Source organism: Ceratotherium simum, chromosome 17, assembly GCF_057802395.1.
Source record: "Ceratotherium simum simum isolate JZ-2026a chromosome 17, ASM5780239v1, whole genome shotgun sequence".
NCBI lineage: Eukaryota > Metazoa > Chordata > Mammalia > Perissodactyla > Rhinocerotidae > Ceratotherium > Ceratotherium simum.
In genome coordinates, this window is record NC_141916.1 from 39,895,982 (window position 1) to 39,919,453 (window position 23,472).

The 23,472-nt window shown below is 37.8% G+C and overlaps 1 protein-coding gene across 1 annotated transcript in view; it reads left to right on the forward strand.

Annotated features, from left to right (window-relative positions):
• Nucleotides 1–21,100: 21,100 nt before the first annotated feature.
• The window catches only part of GYS2 (glycogen synthase 2), a 53,779-nt gene continuing 51,407 nt past the window's right edge, over nucleotides 21,101–23,472 (forward strand). Inside the window, exon 1 of the mRNA XM_004435439.2 lies at nucleotides 21,101–21,221. Within this exon, the coding sequence (XP_004435496.1) occupies nucleotides 21,101–21,221 (121 nt within the window). The remainder of the gene's footprint in view (nucleotides 21,222–23,472) is intronic.

Sequence of the window (23,472 nt, forward strand, 5' to 3'; positions counted from 1 at the left end):
TGGTGAGGAGTGCAGATTCTAGAGCCAGACTGCTTGATGTAAATCATGGCTCTGACATGTGTTAGCTGTGTCACTTTGAACCAGTCCATTAACCTTAGCCTCGATTTTCACATCTGTAAAATGGGCATAATATTGGTACTTCCCACACAGTGTTGTTGTGGGAACTAAATACTTTTTTTTTTTAATTGGTTTCAGCTGTAATTTTATTTTATTTTATTTTATTTTATTTTATTTTATTATTTTTTTTTAATTTTTTGTTTATTGCAGTAACATTGGTTTATAACATTGTAAAAATTTCAGGTGTACATCATTGTACTTCTATTTCTGCATAGATTACATCATGTTCACCACCCAAATACTAATTACAACCCATCACCACACACATGTACTGAATTATCCCTTTCACCCTCCTCCCTCCCCCCTTCCCCTCTGGTAACCACCAATCCAATCTCTGTCCCTATGTGTTTGTTTATTGTTGTTATTATCTACTACTTAATGAAGGAAATCATGCGGTATTTGACCTTCTCCCTCTGACTTATTTCACTTTGCATTATACCCTCAATGTCCATCCATGATGTCACAAATGGCTGGATTTCATCGTTTCTTATGGCTGAGTAGTATTCCATTGTGTATATATACCACAGCTTCTTTATCCATTCGTCCCTTGATGGGCACTTAGGTTGCTTCCAAGTCTTGGCTATTGTGAATAACGCTGCAATGAACACATGGGTGCATGTACCTTTACAAATTGGTGTTTTCAAGTTCTTTGGATAAATACCCAGCAGTGGGATGGCTGGATCATATGGTAGTTCTATCCTTGATTTTTGAGGAATCTCCATACTGTTTTCCACAGTGGCTGCACCAGTTTGCACTCCCACCAGCAGTGTATGAGAGTTCCCTTCTCTCCACATCCTCTCCAACACATGTTGTTTCCTGTCTTGTTAATTACAGCCATTCTGACGGGTGTCAGGTGATATCTCATTGTAGTTTTGATTTGCATTTCCCTGATAGTTAATGATTTTGAACATCTTTTCATGTGTCTGTTGGCCATCTGTATATCTTCTTTGGAGAAATGTCTGTTCAGGTCCTTTGCCCATTTTTTAATTGGGTTGGTAGTTTTTTTGTTGGTAAGATGCATGAGTTCTTTATATATTTTGGAGATTAAGCCCTTATCAGAAGTATGGTTTGCAAATATCTTCTCCCAATTGTTAGGTTGTCTTTTCGTTTTGTTGATGGTTTCCTTTACTGTGCAGAAGCTTTTTAGTTTGATGTAGTCCCATTTGTTTATTTTTTCTATTGTTTCTCTTGCCCGGTCAGACGTGGTGTTTGAGAATATGTTGCTAAGACTGATGTCGAAGAGCGTACTGCCTATGTTTTCTTCTAGAAGTTTCACAGTTTCAGGTCTTACATTCAAGTCTTTAATCCATTTGGAGTTAATTTTTGTGTATGGTGTAAGGTAAGGGTCTACTTTCATTTTTTTGCATATGGCTATCCAGTTTTCCCAACACCATTTGTTGAAGAGACTTTCTTTTCCCCACTGTATGTTCTTGGCTCCTTTGTCAAAGATTAGCTGTCCATAGATGTGTGGGTTTATTTCTGGGCTCTCGATTCTATTCCATTGATCTGTGTGTCTGTTTTTGTGCCAGTACCATGCTGTTTTGGTTACTACAGCTTTGTAGTATATTTTGAAATCAGGGAGTGTGATACCTCCAGCTTTGTTCTTTTTTCTCAGGATTCCTTTAGCTATTCGGGGTCTTTTGTTGTTCCATATAAATTTTAGGATTCTTTGTTCTATTTCTGTGAAAAATGTGGTTGGAACTTTGATAGGGATTGCATTGAATCTATAGATGGCTTTAGGAAGTATGGACATCTTAACTATGTTAATTCTTCCAATCCAAGAGCACGGAATATCTTTCCATTTCTTTGTGTCTTCTTCAATTTCTTTCAGAAATGTTTTATGGTTTTCGGTGTACAGATCTTTCACCTCTTTGGTTAAGTTTATTCCTAGGTATTTTATTCTTTTTGTTGCAATTGTAAATGGGATGGTATTAATTTCTCTTTCTGCTACTTCGTTGTTAGTGTACAGAAATGCAACTGATTTTTGTATGTTGATTTTGTATCCTGCAACTTTACCATATTCGTTTATTACTTCTAAAAGTTTTCTGGTGGATTCTTTGGGGTTTTCTATATATAAAATCATGTCATCTGCAAATAGTGACAGTTTCACTTCTTCCTTTCCAATTTGGATCCCTTTTATTTCTTTCTCTTGCCTGATTGCTCTGGCTAGGACTTCCAGTACTATGTTAAATAGGAGTGGTGACAGTGGGCATCCTTGTCTGGTTCCTGTTCTTAGAGGGATGGCTTTCAGTTTTTCACCATTGAGGATGATATTAGCTGTGGGTTTCTCATATATGGTCTTTATTATGTTGAGGTACTTTCCTTCTATACCCATTTTATTCAGAGTTTTTATCATAAATGGATGCTGGATCTTGTCAAATGCTTTCTCTGCATCTATTGAGATGATCATGTGATTTTTATTCTTCATTTTATTAATGTGGTGTATTACGTTGATTGATTTGCGAATGTTAAACCATCCCTGCATCCCTGGAATAAATCCCACTTGATCATGGTGTATAATCTTTTTAACGTATTGTTTTATGTGATTTGCTAGTATTTTATTGAGGATTTTTGCATCGATGTTCATCAGTGATATTGGCCTGTAATATTCTTTCTTTGTGTTGTCCTTGTCTGGTTTTGGTATCCGGGTAACGTCAGCTTCGTAGAATGAGTTAGGGAGCTTCCCCCCCTCCTCAATTTTTTGGAGAGTTTGAGAAGGATAGGTATTAAGTCTTCTTTGAATGTTTGGTAGAATTCACCAGGGAAGCCGTCTGGTCCTGGACTTTTATTTTTGGGGAGGTTTGTGATTACTGTTTCGATCTCCTTACTGGTGATTGGTCTATTCAAATTCTCTACTTCTTCTTGATCCAGTTTTGGAAGGTTGTATGATTCTAAGAATTTATCCATTTCTTCCAGATTGTCGAATTGGTTGGCATATAGCTTTTCATAGTATTCTCTTATAATCTTTTGTATTTCTGAGGTGTCTGTTGTAACCTCTCCTCTTTCATTTCTGATTTTACTTATTTGTGCCTTCTCTCTTTTTTTCTTGGTGAGTCAAGGTAAAGGTTTGTCAATTTTATTGATCTTTTCAAAGAACCAGCTCTTGGTTTTATTAATTTTTTCTATTTTTTTTTGGTCTCTATTTCATTTATTTCTGCTCTGATTTTTATGATTTCCCTTCTTCTACTGATTTTGGGCTTTGTTTGTTCTTCTTTTTCCAGTTCCTTCAAGTGCATTGTTAGATTGTTAATTTGAGACTTTTCTTGTTTGTTGAGATAGGCCTGTATCGCTATAAACTTCCCTCTTAGAACTGCTTTTGCTGTATCCCATAAATTCTGGCATGTTGTATTTTCATTTTCATTTGTCTCCAGGTATTATTTAATTTCTTCTTTGATTTCTTCGTTAACCCAGTCGTTGTTCAGAAGCATTTTGTTTAATCTCCACGTATTTGTGGCTTTTCTGATTTTCTTCCTATAGTTGATTTCTAGTTTCATACCGTTGTGGTCAGAAAAGATGCTTGGTATTATTTCAATCTTCTTAAATTTATGGAGACTTGTTTTGTGGCGTAATATGTGATCAATCCTGGAAAATGTTCCATGTGCCTTTGAAAAGAACGTGTATTCTTCGGTTTTTGGATGGAATGCTCTGTATATATCTACTAGGTCCATCTGTTGTAGTGTGTCGTTTAAGGCCAATGTTTCCTTATTGATCTTCTGTTTGGACGATCTATCCGTTGGTGTAAGTGGAGTGTTAAAGTCCCCTACTATTATTGTGTTACTGTCTATTTCTGTTTTTATGTCTGTTAATAATTGCTTTATATATTTAGGTGCACCTACATTGGGTGCGTAGATATCTACAAGTGTTATATCCTCTTGTTGGATTGTTCCCTTGATCATTATGTAATGCCCTTCTTTGTCTCTTTTTACAGTTTTTGTTTTAAAGTCTATTTTGTCTGATATGAGTACTGCTACCCCAGCTTTCTTTTCATTGCCATTTGCGTGGAGTATCTTTTTCCATCCCTTCACTTTCAGTTTGTGAGTGTCTTTAGGTCTGAAGTGTGTCTCTTGTATGCAGCATATATATGGGTCTTGTTTTTTTATCCAGTCAGCCACCCTATGCCTTTTAATTGGAGCATTTAGTCCAATGACGTTTAAAGTAGCTATTGATAAGTATGTACTTACTGCCATTTTTTAACTTTTTTTTTTTTTCTCAGTGTTTTAGTAGTCCTTCTCTGTTCCTTTCTTCTTCTATACAGAATTGATGGTCACTTTAGTTTGACCTCTGTCTGAAAGCTGTACTCTTTAACTCCCCTCCTCCCTCATGTTTTTGATATCATATCTAACCTCTTTGCTGTGCATTTGTATCCATTATGTTCTAATCATGGAAATAGACAATTTTTCCTATTTGTGGTCTTTTCTTTTCCCCTTAAATCAGTCCCTTTAACATTTCTTGTAGCACTGGTTTCTTGGTGACAAACTCCTTTAATTTTTGCTTATCTGGGAAAATTTTGATCTCTCCTTCCATTTTGAATGATAACCTTGCTGGGTAGAGTATTCTTGGCTGTAAGTTTTTTCCTTTTAGCACTTTAAATATATCGTGCCATTCTCTTCTAGCCTGTAAGGTTTCTGCTGAGAAGTCAGCTGATAGCCTTATGGGGTTTCCTTTGTATGTAACTTGACATTCTCTTGCGGCTTTTAGGATTCTCTCTTTATCTTTAATTCTGGACATTTTGATTATGATGTGTCTTGGTGTGGGCCTCTTTGGGTTTATCTTGTTTGGGACTCTCTGTGCTTCCTGTACCTGGATGTCTGTTTCCTTCCTTAGGTTAGGGAAGTTTTCATCTATTATTTCTTGAAATAGATTCTCTGACCCCTTGTCTCGCTCTTCTCCTTCCGGGACACCTATAACACGGATGTTAGTGCACTTGATGTTGTCCCAGAGGTCCCTTAGACTGTCCTCAGTCTTTTTAATTCTTTTCTCTTTTACCTGTTCACCTCGGGTAATTTCTTCTAGTCTTTCGTCCAGCTCACAGATCCGTTCTTCTGTATCCTCTACTCTGCTTTTGAGTCCCTCTAATGAATTTTTCATTTCCAGTATTGTATTCTTCATTTCTGATTGGTTCGTTTTTATATCTTCCATTTCTTTGTTGACATTCTCACTGAGTTCATCTATTCTTCTCCCCAGATCAGTGAGCATCCTTAACACTCTTAGTTTGAACTCTCTGTCGGGTAGGTTGCTCATTTCTGTTTCACTTAGTTCCTTTTCTGGGGTTTTGTCATGTTCCCTTACTTGGAATGTATTCTTTTGCCTCTTCATTTTGCCTCTTTCCCTGTGCTTGTGTCTACGTATTAGGTAGGTCAGCTACGTCTCCTGCTCTTGGATAGGTGACCTTATGTAAGTGATGGCTTAGGAGGCTTCCAGTGTGCTTCCCTCATTTCTCAATGTTCCTGGGGTGACCCCTATGTGGGCTACGTGTATCCTTCTGCTGTGGCCTGTTTGCTCTCCCTGTAGGTGCCCAGGGAGGCTGAGTTATGCTCCTGGCCAGCTGTTGTAATGCTCAGCTGCTTGTAGTTGTTGTGGGCCCTTCAGTCTCTTTATCAGGTGTGGGGATCCCCAGCACAGTTGGCTGCAAGTTCTAATACCACATTTGTGTTGCAGTATTTCTTTTAAGTGAGTAGGCCCCCACCGTGGCAGGTTGTTAGGCTCAGGGCCTTACAATTGCTGTAAGCCTCTAGCCTATTAGGTCTCTTGTCAGCTCTCTGAGGATTGCAGCTGGGTGGGGCTGGTCTCAGGCACAGGAGCACCCAATTGTTTCAGGTTTTGGAAGGTGGAGCAAACCTCCTATGTGGGTCTATGAGAAGTACAAGTCTTCTGCGGCTGAGAAGCCCTGCCGCCCACAGGTCCACACACAGTCAACACAATCCTGCCCCGTGTGCGTGCCCCGACCTCCCCAAGCGGACCCAGTCTCTCCACGGTGGGAGCCCCACACACTCTGCCACCGTCCCACACTCTCCACCCGCTCCTTGTGCACACCCTGCCCTGCTCAAGTCGGCTCAGTTGCCAGGCTGCAGAGAATCCAGTCACCAATCTATGCTGGCCCACAAGTTGCCTGAGGGCTTGTTGTTGGGTGGGGCCAGTCTCTAGGGTGGGCTGCCTGCCCTGGCTGAGCTGGATTAAATCGGTGCTCTAGTGGGTGGGGCATACCCTGGGCTAGCAGGCCTCAGGGAGAACTCCAATGGCGTCTATGTCAGCACGCCCACACCAGGCCACAACAATGGCCGCCACCAATGTCCCAGTCCCTGGAGAGGTCTCACCCCTCACCGAGATGCACTCAGGGCCTATTAGGTGAGTCTCTTGTCACCAAAGCACTGTACACCTTTCTTTCTGGTGATTTTAGGGTGCTTCCTGAAACGGGTGAGTTTGTGCGCAGGCCCTTTAAGAGCCTGTTTTAGTTTCTTTGTGAACCGGGTTTTCTGGGGGTGCTCCCCAGTGTTTTAGTAGCAGGCAAAGTCAGATATTATGCCGCTGGTCTCGATTGTGCTGGGTCCACAAAATGCCCACAGCGGGGGCGCTCCCGGCTCAGGGCCCCGCGCCTCCAGGGAGGCTGCGGACCCGTGAGCTGCTCCCGGCGGCCGTGAAGCTGGCGGCTTGTGAAGGCGGCGTTTTTCCTCTCCAGAAGGGACTTTCTGCCTCTTCCACCTCAGTTAGGATTGTCCGTTGTTGCAGGAGTTCCTCTTATCCAGTTTTCAGTTCTGTCTCAGGGGTAATTTTTCCACGAGTAGTTGTATATTGGCTGTGTCCACCGGAGGAGGTGAGTTCCGAGTCTGCTTACGCCGCCATCTTGACTCCTCAGCTCCGGGAACTAAATACTTAATAGACATAAAGCACCTAGCACATTGCCTGGCACATGCGAGTGCCCTAGAAATGTTTGACACTATCAGCTTGGACGTGGGGAACGTAGCCAGAGAACAGTAGGAGTCAAGGAAGACTCTCAGAAATGATGTCCATTGTATTCAGTCTTGTCTGAGATTGGTTTAGAATGAATCATTTAAGGGCATGAAATTGTTAAGCTCTAAATAATCTACCAGAAATGATTGTGTTTTTGCCCAAGGGGTGAAGATTTTTTCAGGTCAGACCCCAATGAGGAAATTAGTCTCCCTTCAAAAAGTGATTAAAAATAAAAGAACACCATTTTTGCCAAGCAATACTGAAGACGAAAGAACAAAATCACAAGTAGCTGCCCAAATACCGCAGAGCACCAATGTTAAAATGACATAAGAAGCTGTTCCTTAGAAATAAGGAATTAGTAGCAACCTCCTTAGGAATTATTGAGACATGCTCATTCATCCCTTCTTTCAGCAAATATATCTGGAATGCCTATAATATGCCAGGCAATTTGCTAGGTGCAGGGATACAAAAGTGACCATGACAGACAGGACTCCTATTTGCCTAAAGACGAGTGTGGAAGATTGATGTTCAACAAAACCCAAGAAATTATTTAAAACAAAACTCTATATCTGAAATTAACAAATTAAAAAAAAAAGGAGTAGAATTGATAAAGTAAAAATAAGAGGAAAAATAAGAAAAGTTACTAAACACGATAAAGGCTATAATTCAGAGATCATTAGCAAATGTTATACTAAAATATCGGTACCAAGGGGGGCCGGCCCAGTGGCGCAAGTGGTTAAGTGCGCGCGCTCCGCTGCAGCGGCCCAGGTTCCCTGGTTCGGATCCAGGGGCGCACCCATGCACTGCTTGTCAAGCCATGCTGTGGCGGCGTCGCATATAAAGTGGACAACAATGGGCATGGATGTTAGCCCAGGGCCAGTCTTCCTCAGCAAAAAGAGGAGGATTGGCAGACGTTAGCTCAGGGCTGATCTTCCTCACACACACACACAAAAATCAGTACTAAAAGCAGTCTCGTTAAAGTCATGAAAACATTAGACATGCTTGTCATTATTATTTGACAATGTTGGTATATTCTAGCTATGGCAGTCAAACAAAAATGAAATGTTTTATAAATATTGGGAAAGGATTACTATTTTTAGATGATTGCCTAAGTAAAAAAATCCAAGAAACACCACTAAAAACCTATCAGCGCTAATAAGACAAAATAATAAGATGGCAGATACAAGATCACTATGTCAACATCAAGAGCTTTCCTTCGTACTGGAAGAAATTCAAAATGGAAATGGAAAAAAATCTCTTTTCATGTATCACACTAATTATAAAAGGCTTTAAAAAAAACTATGAATACACTAAATAAGAAAAGCAAAATCTTATATAAAGAAAATTATAAAATTACTAATTATAATGAAATAATTTTATAAATTATGAAATTTACTAACGAAAAGACTTGAATACAGAAATATTTTATACTTCTGGGCAGGAAGACAATATCATAAAGATATCCATCTTTCTCAATATAAAATTACTTGAATCCCAAGCAGAGTCTGAATGAATTGGTGCTTTTGTTTTTGTTTTGATGCAGTGAGAGATGCAAGGGAAGGGTGGTTGTTTTGCTGGTGGTGGATTTATCCAAGTGCAATGGAATTAGATGAGATGTTTAAAGTACCACAGTAATATGGTCATACCTTCCTAATAAAATGATCACTCTAGCTGCTGCATAGAAATCGGACTGTGTGTGTGTTCGTGGCAAGAAGGAGAGCTAGGAAAATGTGGGGAGACTAGTCAGGAGGAGTAAAAAGGCTAAGGCAGTTAACAAGTTATAGACGAGGGGGACTTGGACCACAGTGGTGGCAGAGGCAGCAGAGAGAAATGGACCCCTTTGAGATATATTTAAGAGAAGAGATGGATAAGACTCAGGGCTTAAAATAAACTTTGAATATTTCCAGATGCACAACGAAAGATTTGGAGGTATTAATCAGGACCCTGACGCGAGATAGTGATTCCCAGTGTGGAGTGTCATGAAACAAACAGATTGCCACGAAATATTTGGGAAAGCTTCAATAAAACCTGGGCACCTCAAAAAAAGAAGAAAGATCCAGAAATGATGAGAAGAAAGACTTTTCTGTCAGCCACATCCAGCTAAGGGTTTTCCGCAGTTCTTTGCAAAGAAGAAACAAGAAATTATTAATGGAACTATCATTTATATTTTGCTGCATGGATTATGCTTAACTTAAATGTTTAAAAATTGTTCATATTATTCATGGCATAATGTGAATTCAGTCATTCTTATGTAACCCTGTTGTCTTCATAGAATCCTAAATAATGGATCTCTCCAGAGACTGCTATGCATTGAATATCTCAGCTGGGTGAATGCTACCTGAATTGCACTCAAGCTTCTGCTATCCAGAGTAAGAAAACTGGGTGAGCAGTATTTCTCACAGAATTTTGTTACAACAAGTCCAATTTCTGTGTGATACGTTGACTCTAGAGAATGAATTATTTACACCAGAAGAGGACCAAGCTCTTTCTACCTGACTTCTCAGGGAGGTTTAAAAATGTTAATTCTCCATAAGGATGTTTTCAAAAATATCATTTTGGCAAATTATTACCATCACAAACAAGAGTAAAAGTCTAGCCATCACAATCTTCTGAAGCCTTCAAAATAAATAAATAAATAAAAAGAGAAAGAAACAAATGTTTAAGACATATGATAACTTTCTCTCCCTGTTATTCTAAAAACTGCTCTGCTCCTCCTCAAAGGAGACAAAAAGTTTTATTTTAAATGATGTATTTTGGTAGAGGTGAATTTCTAATATTCTACGCAATTAAGATAAAATTCTTGATTTCATCCATATGCTCACAGACTGATACACATGTCTAGCATGTCCCCGATGCTATTGTGATGTGATGAACCATGCCAAGTATTGAATCTATAGTCCACAAAAACTTAAAAAGCCAGTCTTTGTTATTTGTGGCATTCACTCCGTTTCAAATGTGTAGACTTTTTCTCTTATAAAAGTATTTGTATATCTTAAAATTCCTAATTAAGATTTACATGGTTTGAGACAAAATAAACTTTAAAAAACAACTTTCCAGGGCTTTTTCTATTTTTCTACAGGTAATCTTGTGAAAGCTGTATGTTCTATTCCTGAATCAAGGCCTAATTTTAACCAGTTGCAAAGTGGAAATAATGAATGCTTTCAGAACAAGCAGTATCTTTGAACATCAATCCAGAAGTTAGTTTGGTCTAGGATTTAAGGACTCAGCATCAGTTTTTAATTGCATACCTCTAACCTAGTGTCTCTGAGTATTTGCCCAGCTCTCCACTGAAGATAAGAACTGCTAGGCTAATTGCCAAAGAGACAATAAATTATTTTTAATTTTAACTCTTTTTTGGTTATTTTAGAATGCTTTAGAATGCGTGCTTTATACCCTGATTATTTCCTGAACTTACCTGATAGGTATCTGCTTGTACTACAGTTAATCTCTTCTGATTGGTTCACCTTCAGGAATATGCTGCGCCTTACAATAAGAACTACTATTTAGCTAATTATTATGTCATATGATATATTTTCAGGAATAAAACATTTTTCATGAATTATGGGATTTTCGGGGGAATTGAATTTCTTTGGTGAAAAATTAGTTCCATGTCTATACCTGATCTCCAGAAGGCTGGGAAATGTGTCCTTAACCAGCTGGCTACACACCCAGGATAAATGGGAAAATCAATTTAGTACACAATCTGAAAAGTTGGCATTCTTAAAGTTTGCTTTTATTCATGAAATAAACTTTTGGTTTTGCAAGAAGAGCTAAAGTTTCTAAGCATTGTGTCTACAAAAAAAAATGAACGAAAAACTTTTTGTTTTTTAACATAATAATGTTAGCATGCCCTATGGGTAGTAGAGAGGACTATCTTGATCTTTATCATTCAGTCATTTATTCATCGTTGATTTATTATTCATTTGTGGTTTTAACCAGGCAGCTATACACATGTTTGGTGAAACACTGACTTCATTAAAGTAATTGCCTGGGATCACAATCTAAAAAAAGGCAACCCGAAGCATCAAGCCCATGGTCTTAATCACTAGGATATGGATACGCTGAAACATATATTTGCTTCCCATGCGTACTTATCTTCATCACACTGTGTTAGAAAGACCTCTTAAAACAAATAACAGAACGTATTTGCCATCTGCAGACTAGCACATGGACTTGGAAAAAAGTCTCCTGACATTTTCTTATACCTCTCTTCTCTTCTCAACCTTCCCATCTAAATCAATACTAAACAATTTTATAATCACTTATCAGAAAAGCGATTCCACAGTATTCCTTGGGAGCCATTTCGGTGTTACAAGAACAACTTGTTTTCTAGTCAAAGTGCATGTGGAATTGCCAATTGCATAAAGTAATACTTCACTTCCAAGTATAGTGATTAAGAAATAACCCAGCACTGATCTTGTGAAAGACATGATTTTTTTTTAAAAAAACTTTAAATGTAAATATAATCTAACAAATTTTAAAATCTTATTTTCCCACAGAATTGTGTTTATAATAGAACTGAGTAATGTCTATGACTGTTACAACTTTTCCCTTTGATCTGACACCATTGTATTCAGAACTTGTGTTTAATGAGAACATGCTTTTATGCCTTCTGCACACAAAAATGAAGATTTATTAGGTTGATAGAAACAGTTAAATCAAAAAATACATGTTCTCAAGGGGCTATTTGATGAACATTGATGGTAAAAGAGTTAATTGGGGTCTCATGTATTGTCAGTTTCATCAAGGTTGGGTAGAACTTATTCTCTGGTTCGCCTAACTACACTGAGCATTGACATAGAAGGTAAAGAAAGCAATTACCAACAGGCATTCCACCTGACAGAAATCACTTTAGTACAATGGCCATACTAACATTAGAGTTTCTTTCAGTATATTAAAAAAATAAATAAATATTACTATGTCGACTATTTTCATAACACCATTTTGGAAGAAAATTAGTTTAATATTACCACATATGTAACTTGACTTGTTATCCTTATCATATTTGTCATATATATATGTACTTTTTTATAAGCTTCTGCATGGTATATATAACTCTGTTTAGTATAAAATCACTGTGTAGAAAGATTTGGCAATGTTTTACACCCTGAACTTGGCGGAGAATGTCAGAAAAGTAAGCCTGTAGCTCGGAAATATCTAACTCCACACCAATGTCCCTGTATTGAAGTAGAGCTCGGAAAAAAGGGAGTCTAGACGATAGCCAGCTAATGTCTCCTGATTTGAGACCAGGGCAGGAGGCAGATTAGCAGCTTGAGTTGGCCTGCCATCTGTTGACTTCATGCATCTGGATTGCAATCCCTGGACTCTGAGCCAAAGCAGGATTTGGCAGCCACTGTACCAGGGACTTGCATACATTCTCTTCACTAATCCTCACAGCAACTCCGTGAGGTAAATATTATCACTCCCATGTTACAGGCTAGTAAACAGATCGATTCTAACTGAGACTAGTCTGACTCCAAAGTCCCTCTTTTTAACAATTTTACCGTGCTGCCTCTCCAGCAGTCTTCTGGTAAATGTACAGTATCTTTAGACCTTGGCTCCCCCTCTTGGCAGCTTTTGCTCTCATCTTCACATACCTTTGCTCCAGATTCTGATTTTCTTTTTAACTGATATTTAAAAAAAAACAAAAAAGCAAAATAATTGGTCATATTAATTTTATTGAAAATTTAATGGGAAAATAGAGGAGGGGTATACATTGACAAAAGCATCATAAAATTAGATTGAACTTCTCAGGGTGACTTACTCTTTTCCCAGGGAGGTATCATTTCTCTGCCTTCTCTCTTCCCCCCAAATCTCATTCTTTCACCTTTTTATCTGCAGGGGCTAAAGCTACCCCCTTCCAAATCTCTTCATCTTGAATACTGTCTTCAAGGAAAGAAGAGTTTGAAATAAAACCAGAGAAGAGGGCACAGCAAAACAAAATCTCTATTCCAGAAACAAGTTCTCCATGGCTCAATGAGACTCCATTTATGCTGCCACTAAAATAATCTCAATAGTCAATGTCAAAAATCCCTCTCATTATCTTCAATGTGATGGGTGGGCATTGTCAACTTGGATTAATACAGGGTTAATTTAAGGATAATTACTTTTTATTTGTCCACTTCTTGACGAGTAACTCCAAATGCTCACAGAAAAAAAATTAAATCAAAAGCTTAACATTCCTGTGTTGTTAGGGACTTGACAGTTAACGTAAATGAGTGAAGTGGCCCCTTGGAGACTAAGGTGACTATGGTGACTGCTAAAAGAACAGATTTACCCAGCTCCAGCTGATTGTTGCCATGAACGTATGCAAATAGGATCTGGATTTTTCAAGAGAAACTAGAAATCCAAAGTTTTATATGAAATCTCTCTTTTTTGAGAAATAATTACATCTTTTGTGCAGCACCGTACGTACCAACTAAAACTCAGGGCGCCATATTGTGGCCTCTGCCATACAAGTTGAACTTTCTGGAGCTCTGTGTCAGGTCAGTCCACACTACCCACTCTGCACTCCCTCTTCCTGAGAGTTCACTACTCAAATGGCTTCAGTTACCAGCTATGTCCCAGATCTCTCGTCTGAGGTTCTGAGTGGGCAGAATATCTAACTTCCTATTGGACATCCGGCTGGTATCTCAAAATCACCATATCTAAAATGGAAATCATTATCTAATCTCTCCAGTCAATCTATTCTTCCCCCAGTATTTCATATTTTAGTACACTGCATGACCATCTGCCTTGTTGCCCAAACTACGTACTGAACAATCTTGACTTCTCCACACTCAATCAACTCCAAGTCCTGTCAACTCTGAAACATATCCCACTACCCACTTCTCTCTAATCCCACTGCTAACACTCTAATGCAAGTTGTCACCATCTCATGCACAGATTAGATTGGAGTCATTTTTACTGAGGTTGGGTTCCACAGCCAGCACATAAGTAGGAAATCCTGGTCAAAATGTATGTGTGAACCCGCAGGCACGTTCAGCCAGTGAGATACTCAGACTATGGAAAGACCAATCATAGGAAATGCAGTCTTCTATTTCGTCCTCATTTTGAGCATTCTCTTTCCTCATTGAGTGGATCCTCCCAAGCTATTTATATGTGTATATATAAATATGCCACATTTTCTTTATCCATTCATCTATTGATGGATACGTAGGTTGCTTCCAAGTCTTGGCTATTATAAATAATGCTGCAATGAACATGGAGGTTCAGATATCTTTTCAAGTTAGTGTTTTCATTTCCTTTGGATAAATACCCGGAAGTGGAATTGCTGGACCATATAGTAGTTCTATTTTTAATTTTTTGAGGAACCTCCATTAGCTTTCCATAGTGGCTGCACCAATTTACGTTCCCGTTAACAGTGTAAGAGGGGTCCCTTTTCTCCACATCCTTGTCAACACTTGTTATTTCTTGTCATTTTGATAATAGCCATTCTAACAGGGGTGAGGTGAGATCTCATTGTGGTTTTGGTTTGCATTTCCCTGATTAGTGATGTGGAGCACCTTTTCACATACCTGTTGGCCATCTGGATATCTTCTTTGGAAAAATGTCTACTCAGATCTTCTGCTCATTTTTTAATTGGAGTTTTTTTTTTTGCTATTGAGTTGTATGAGTTTCTTATATATTATGGATATTAACCCCTCATCAGATATATGTTGCAAATATTTTATCCCTTTCTGTAGGTTGCCTTTTCATTTTATTGATGGTTTCCTTTGCTGGGCAGAAGCTTTTAAGTTTGATGTAGTCCCACTTGTTTATTTTTGCTTTTGTTTCCTTTGCTTTTGGTGTTATATCCAAAAACTTGTTGCCAAGACTGATGTCAAGGAGATTTTTCCCTATGTTTTCTCCTAGGAGTTTTATAATTTCAGGTCTTACATTCAAGTTTTTAACCCATTTTGACTTAATTTTTGTGTATGATGTAAGATAGTGGTCTAGTTTCATTCTTTTGCATGCGGCTGTCCAGTTTTCCCAACACCATTTATTGAAGAGACTGTCCTTTCTCCATTGTATATTCTCGGCTCCTTTGTCATAACTTAATTGACCATATATGTGTGGGTTTATTTCTGGCTCTCTACTCTGTTCCATTAATTTATGTGTCTGTTTTTATGCCAATACCATGCTGTTTTGATTACTATAGTTTTGTAGTATAGTTTGAAATCAGGAAACGTGATGTCTCCAGATTTCTTCTTGTTTCTCAGGATTGCTTTGGTTATTTGGGGTCTTTTGTGGTTCCATACAAATTTTAGGATGGTTTGTTCTATTCTTGTAAAAATGTCATTGAAATTTTGATAGGCATTGCATTGAATCTTTAGATTTCTTTGGGTAGTATGGACATTTTGACAATATTAATTCTTCCAATCCATGAGCACAGAATATCTTTCCATTTATTTGTATCTTCTTCAATTTCTTCCATCAATGTCTTATAGTTTTCACTGTATAGGTCTTTCCTTGGTTAAATTCATTTCTAGGTATTTTATTCTTTTTGATGCAATTGTAAATAGAATTGTTTTCTTAATTTCTCTTTCTGATAGCTTGTTATTAGTGTAGAGAAATGCAACAGATTTTTGCATATTGATTTTGTATGTTGCAACTTTACTGAATTTGTTTATTAGTTATGGCAGTTTTTTGGTGGAGTCTTTAGGATTTTCTATATATAATATCATGTTGTCTGTAAATAGTGACAGTTTTACTTCTTCCTTTCTGATTTAGATGCCTTTTATTTCAATTTCTTGGAAGGTCATTCTTAACATTCTAGATTGTGTTAATTCTATTGTTACATACGTTCACATCCCCTGTATTTAATTCATAACCCCCAAAGTCCTTTAATTACTTGTTTAATAATGACTTTCCCTTCTAGAATGTAAACTTCATGAAGTCAAGTATTATGATCACAGTACCTGATATACTGCATTTAATTCTCCATTTTAATCCTGTTTCTGTAGTCTCAACAGCAACACATGCATAATAAGAGACAGACAATGGACAGGTAAGAGCATAGAAATGAAATGTATCAAGATTCCACCTTGGAAAACAAAGAGATTCTCTTTAACCTTAAGAAGAAAAGATCAAATGCTAAATAACTCACTTTCATTGCTGCTTTTATAGTACTGAGTAGAAAATATGAGATTATCTATGTAAAGGATAAAATTTTACATTCTGGAATTTGTGACTGATATGCAGGCCTTATAACTTCAGATTCCAAGCCTCGTCTCTTGCCCTTCTCAATATTTCATTCTTCATAGGGCAAACTGAGAAATCTTTTCAGAGCATAATAAGGTGATATTTACTCCTCTGCTTAAAACCATCCAATGACTTCCTATTACAACCAGGATAGAATGCAAGCTCTCAACCAGCTTCTCTATCATCTGTTCCCTGCTTTCCTCTCTAACCTCCTCCCCTCCAGACTTCTCATTCATTAGGCTCTGGGATCCAGGCACGTTGGTCTTCTTTCTGTCCCTGTAGGAGTTAAAGGCATTGCTGTCTCTTCTTCCAGATCTTCAAGTGTTTCCTCCTTCTTCTTATTTGAGTCTCAACTCAAACATCCCTTTCTCAGAGGGGTCTTCCTTGCCCTCTCCAGCTAAAGCACCCATATCTATCGAATGGCTCTCTCTATCATTTTGCAGGATTTTTTCTTCAGAATCTTAGCAGCACCTGAAATAATAGAATTTGTTCATTTGTTTACATGATTAATGTCTCTGTCCACACAAAGGCAGGGACTTGCCTACTGTTTATTGAAAATATCTTTAGCTCCTAGAATAGTAGCCCATAGTAGGTGCCCCATAAGTATGTCAACTGAATCTTTCTGCATATGCAGGTGCAGGCTAATCAAGCCTTCAAAATCCTAAAGACTTCCAAGGAAATTGCAAAATGTCAAAGTGAATGTGTGGTTTTCTATGACTTTTGCTAGAACACTTACTAAGGAAACCAAATACAAATCCTTTCTTTTTTTTTTTTTTTGGTGAAGAAGATTGTTCCTGAGCTAACATCTGTGCCAATCTTCCTCTATTTTTTATGTGGGTCACCGCCACAGCATGGCTTGATGAATGGTGTAGGTCTGCACCTGGGATCCAAACCCACGAACCCAGGCCACCAAAGTGGAGCACGCTGAAATTAACCGCTATGCCACGGGGCCAGCCCTTCTTCATTTTTTGCCAATCTTTTAATTTATCTTTTTATTGAAAGATAAAATAATTTAAGCATGAAATTAGGGATCAGGAACTTTTGAGAGTCCTTCTCCAATCTTGGAGAAAGCCCATCCCCCTTTCTGTCTGGATAACTGTTCTCTATCTGCTCCTGGCTCCCAGCTTTTAGCACAAATCTTAGAGGAGAATATTCAGAGACATAGGAAGCAGAGAATTTTCTCTGATTCCCCTCCAAATCCAAGCACATAAATGACTGCTTTTCTTTGCACATATATCTGAAAGAAGGGGGTTCATCCAGATAATATGGGTAGATGAAGATGTATCTGTGTGTTATTTCACCTCTGTTGACTCAGGGAGCAATTTTTTTTTTTTTTTTTTTTTTTTTGCTGAGGAAGACTGGCCATGAGCTAACATCTGTGCCCATCTTCCTCCACTTTATATGGGATGCCGCCACAGCATGGCCTGACAAGCCGTGCCTCTGTGTGCACCCAGGATCCGAACCGGCGAACCCCGGGCTGCTGCAGTGGAGCATGTGCGCTTAACCGCTGTGCCACCGGGAGCCCCTCAGGGATCAATTTTGAAAAAGGCATTCACCACTAAAAATTGACCACAAAGAATTGGCAAAGTGTATCCTCATGTTGTGAATAACAGGATCAAAAGAGTTTTATAAGTCTACTTTGAGGGGTCATTAGGAGAGGATGTGTTGTTGAGAATGCTCGTACTACAGGCAAAGCCCCACGTGAGAGCCAAGGACCAGGAATTTCAAAAAATCAAAGTAATGAGAGTGGGAATGAGTGAAACAGTTGTGAGATGATCTGATTAAACTTTCAAAAACTGTTTTACTTTTCCTGTGAATGATTCTATGTAGACATGTTTATTGCAGAAAATTTGTAGAACACAAGTAAACAAAAAGACCATGTAAATATTAATCATAATCACTACTGCCTAAAGAAAACCACTGTAAGAATTTTTTTATGTCTATTTCAGTCTTCTATTTGTATATACTTCATGAATAAAAGGGTTGTACACATTTTTTACAAAACTGAATCAGTCATTCTATTTATTTTACTTCACATGCTACTTATTTTTATTTAATATGTCATGAAATATTTTCATTGATCTAAGGTCATTTCCCCCAAAATGCTTTATATAATTAATTGAGCAGATAATATAAGCATGCAGCACAATATTCCAAAAATTAAAGAAAAGTAAGGCCCCTTTTTACTCCTTTCTTCTCCAATAGTAACCACTGCTACTAGGGGAAGTTCTTAATAGATGACTATATGTCTTATAGATAAGGCTGAAACTTACTAAAGTGGTTGATATAGTACAGGCACTATATTAAGTCCCTTTTATAAATGATCTCAACCCCATTCTAGTAAGAAAACTACAACTTATTAAAAAGAAATTGGCTTGAGGTTACACAGCTGATAAGTGGCGATTGGACTTGACACCGTGAGTGATTAACTTAAAACTAAGCATGTGGTATCCAGCACATTCTGTAACTGAATAAATAAGTCTTACAGTGTAATTTGGATAATGTGAATCAGCTATCCCGGGGCTTGCTCAACCCTGGAAGAACCAATCTCAGGGTTGCTGAGCCAGACTCTGCAAACCTGAAGCTCCATCATCATCCTGTCATCCCATTCTCACTCCTTGTCAACACAGCTTTCTGTTTGGTTTTATTGGAATTTGTATTTGCAGGACTTATAGAGGTTATGTCAATACAAGCAAATCATTTTGTGAAGGAGAAAGTCATTTTGATAATTTGGGCCCCTATCTTTACTATTTTAGTACAGCACTTGATTTTTTTTTTTGATTAGCCAAATAACTTTTTTCTTACCACTCAAAAGAGTGGGTAATAAACTCTATACTCAAGTTTACTTTTATAGACAAAGATAAGAATCAAATATGTCACTGAATCATGAAAGACATATTTAATCTACCAGATTCACATTGATTTATTAATATCAGATAATGAAACATGGTTTTATCAATCTTGAGTCATTAAAGTAGGCCTAAGTCAGTAAGGCCAACTGTGCAGAAAATGTCTGAAGACCTAATACAATGTCCTAACCTTTTAGAAAAGGGTATTAGATTATAGTACTAATGAGTAACAAATAGTAATAGTAATAATAATAGTAAAAATAAAAATAGTAATAGTACTGACAAGTAACAAATTATTCTATGAGAATTCTGCTTGTAATTATAATGTGAAGGATATTTTGTATGAATTTCAGTTCTGCTTCTATATGGAATAATAATGTAAAAATATTGATTGTAGGCTAAACCTGTAAAGTAAGGTGTTTCAAAATTAAGCATGTTTGTGAATGTCTTTACTCCACTTAGGAACAATCTAGAACGTGTCTGTGTGTGTGTAAATTGGTACATACATACTTATACACATATAAACACATGGAAAAGTAAATACATAGCACTTATTGGCAGGGTGATCTTGGTCATATTTCAGAACCTAATTTTTTTTGCAATTGGCTTCTCATTGTTGAACATTTTTACATCCATTGACTTATTCTTTCTCAATTTGATAATATTTGAGGTAAATGTACAAATATGACTAAAATTATTTTCTACTACCCCATTAAAATCATGGTCTGATGATCATTAATAAGCCAAAATTACATTCTTTGTATGTTATACCCAAAGACACATTGGGATTTATTCTTTTTAATAGGGAAATTTTTAAGAAAAGTAGTTAAGAAAAGGCAAACTAGGGGGCCAGCCCTGTGGCCTAGTGGATAAGTTCAGCACCCTCCACTTAGGTGGCCTGAGTTCAATTCCTGGGTGCCGACCTACGTCACTCATCGGGGGCCATGCTGTGGCAGCAACTCACATACAAAATAGAGGAAGAGGGGCCGGCCCCGTGGCTTAGCTGTTAAGTGCACACACTCCGCTACTGGTGCCTCGGTTCAGATCCTGGGCGTGCACTGATGCACCGCTTCTCAGGCCATGCTGTGGTGGTATGCCATATACAGCAACTAGCAGGATGTGCAACTATGACATACAACTATCTACTGGGGCCTTGGGAGAAAAAGGGAAAAAAATGGAGGAAGATTGGCAATCGATGTTAGCTCAGGGGCAGTCTTCCTCAGCAAAAAGAGCAGGATTGGCATGGATATTAACTCAGGGCTGATCTTCCTCACACACACACACAAAATAGAGGAAGATTGGCACAGAGGTTAGCTCAGGGACAATGTTCCTCAGTGAAAAATAAAAAGGGGGGTTGAACCAAGTTCTATGTTTATCATCAAAATTTAGTTTGTAAATGTAGAATAAAATAACTAGGAATAATGTTTTTAAACACTGTAGAAATACGAATGGAAAGAATACTTTGGAAATCTAAAGGGATTTAAAGCATAGAAACTCATCCCAGTTAATTCTACATGTAATCTGAAGTGGTCTGCAAACTTTCTAAGGGAAATTGCTCACCTTGGATCACTTTGGAAGTGATGAAATAAGCATTGGTGACTGTGTGAGTCTAGGAGTTTGGTTAAAAGGACAAAGGCCAAAGGTCTGGACTTGTATCATGCTCAGCCTATGAGAGTTCCACTAACTCAGAGGGTGCTTGCCTAAGCCCCAACCAGAGGATTTTACTTGTGATTGGGTTGTTTAGGTAAATACTGATACTGATTGGCGATACTGTCCTCACTGGACCTGCCCAGGCAAACTGTAAAGAGGAGCTGAGAATTCCTCTTGAATTTCGAGTTCTCTGGGAAGCACGTCAGATTTCATTCAGTTGGTTTATTCCTGTGAGAAGCTACCAAAGCCTAATCCACCAGCTCTGAACCTCCGCGTCTCTAAACCACACTGTTCCTGGGATTTCAGTTAACTGAAGGAGGGATTCAAAAAAGTTTCAGAGGACTGGAAGAAGAATGCTCCGGGGCAGATCCTTATCCGTGACATCCCTGGGGGGCCTTCCACAGTGGGAAGTCGAAGAACTTCCAGTGGAGGACTTACTGCTCTTTGAAGTCGCTTGGGAAGTGACCAATAAAGGTTTGTACTGCCCCTGAAGGTGGCTGTTTGCCAGCTTGCTGTAGATTAGGATTTCACAGAAGACTCTCTAGTGAGAATGAATTGCCAGAGTGAGGAAAATATTTAAACCGAGTGTAAGTTTAGGTTACATTTAACCTTGCCTATTTCAACAGGCAATGAAAACTTAGACTTGGGTATGTGTTGAAGGCGGAGAAAGTTGAAAATATTAGTCATTGCCCAGAGAATGTGCATTTAAAATAAAATTTGATATCCATGTTATGACAAAACAGGAATAAAAAGTTAATATTTACTTTTTTGGTTTTATGTTTTTTCTTAAAAAAGCACAATTAAGTACTTTACTTTAGCAAGAACTGTATGTGATCAGGACCAATTAGAAACTTTAACTCCATATACTATTAGTAATTATATGAAATATTTAATAGTGTTTCTCATAGTTCAAGATTAACTTGGAATCAAGTTTTAATTTAGAAGCTGCTCAGAAGGCATAAAATTGAGCTCCTGTTAAGAAAAATGAAAGTAGTTTTTTCTTCAATGCTATATGTACATAGAAATTATAAAATAAGAAAGGAAATCAAATTGACAAAATTAAAATAGTTTTCTAATAAGTTATCATCTCATTTGTGCTGGATTGGAGAAGGCAAGGCAGAAAACGGCAACATAAATGATTTTTATAACAAAGGTATCTGTAAAATTATAAAAAAAGCAGTTCTTTGTGGATTGATATTGTCTAATTTAAAAGTGTCAAGACTATTGACACTAAGATTGAGGGAATATTAGTAAAGAAAAAGTAACAGTTTTGAAAGTTGAGTTCTTGAAGTTCATGAAGAGCCAGGCCGGGTGACGGATGGGTAAGAGGAAGTGGTAACCTGTGGAATTTAAAGGATTTGAACTGATAGCATGTGATGTGACACATTACATGTTTATTTTTTATTATATGTTTATTGCAGTAATTTAAAGGATCTGAAATGATAACATGAATGTGATACATTACTTCTTTCTTTTCACTAATCAGAACCAGTATAACATCAAAATTACACGAATTACATCTGACATCTCTTCTGATTTTCCCCTTATGCTAAATGTTCAAAGTTCTCATGTGTATGCATTCATAAAATTCATAAAGTAATAACTAAACATCAATTCTGCCTATATAGAAATGCACAGCACGCATGTAAGAGAACAAAGCACAGTCTTCCTCCTTGTAGTTTAGTGAGCAGGAAGCAAAGAGGATGGAAACTTTATTATGGAGAAGTAAAGTATTTTACAAATAGCTGTGTCTAATGTTCTTTTTCCAGTCACAGGTTTTTAAATATGCCCAAAGTTCCTGGGCCAGAGCCGTCCCTATCACACATGAATCCCAGACTGCACCTTGAATTAAGAGAAATCTTAATTTCTCAACAGAGTAGGCAGTAATTCAAGGATAGAGCTTGTTGGTGGAAAAAATTGGAGGGACTCTTTAGCACCAGGAATCAGTGCGGAAGAACTCTGCATGAGTTCCAGCACCGAGTAGTCTCTTCCCTTTCCTTCTTTTTTCTCCATTTAGCAAGCCTTAATGGAACATTGTCACCTGGTGCTGGGAATACACTGGTGAAAACTGTTATCCCATGGATCTTATATCTCAGTGACATGCGGGCTGCGCTCAGGGCCTAGAACAGTGCCTGGCATATAGAAAATGCTCAAAGGATTTTTTTCTTTTGAGTGAGGAATGAATACATTTATTTTCAACCTCTAAGCTGCCTTTGATACTTATTTTCTTTCATTTCCCACACAAGAGAAAGGGAATTCCAATTTGTAGAGCGCAACCCACAATGTGATTTACCCAAGTTGACATCATCTCCAACATATCTTTATTTTAATATTTATTACAGTCTGATTTTTAAGAGATTTTCACATAAATGGGCAATTATTGTGTTCATCTCTGGTCATACATGGATACTGGAGTTTCTTTTTAAGATTTGGTTTGAACTTTTACTTCCCTGCAGTTCATAGCAGTGATATGAGGCATCTTAAAGATCACAAATACGGCTTCTCCATTTCGTAGAAGAAGTGGATGCCTACAGGCATCAAATGATCAAGCAAATGGCAGGGAAGGGACTAGCATTTAGGTCTCCTCCAAGTCCACTTCTCTTTTTCACTACCACACAAAAATTAAAAATTAAAACCTCCATCGCCTACAGAAATGTCCTGTAGATGAAAGAACATAGGACTTTCAGTCAAAGACATAGATTTCTGAGACTTTGTAAAAACATCC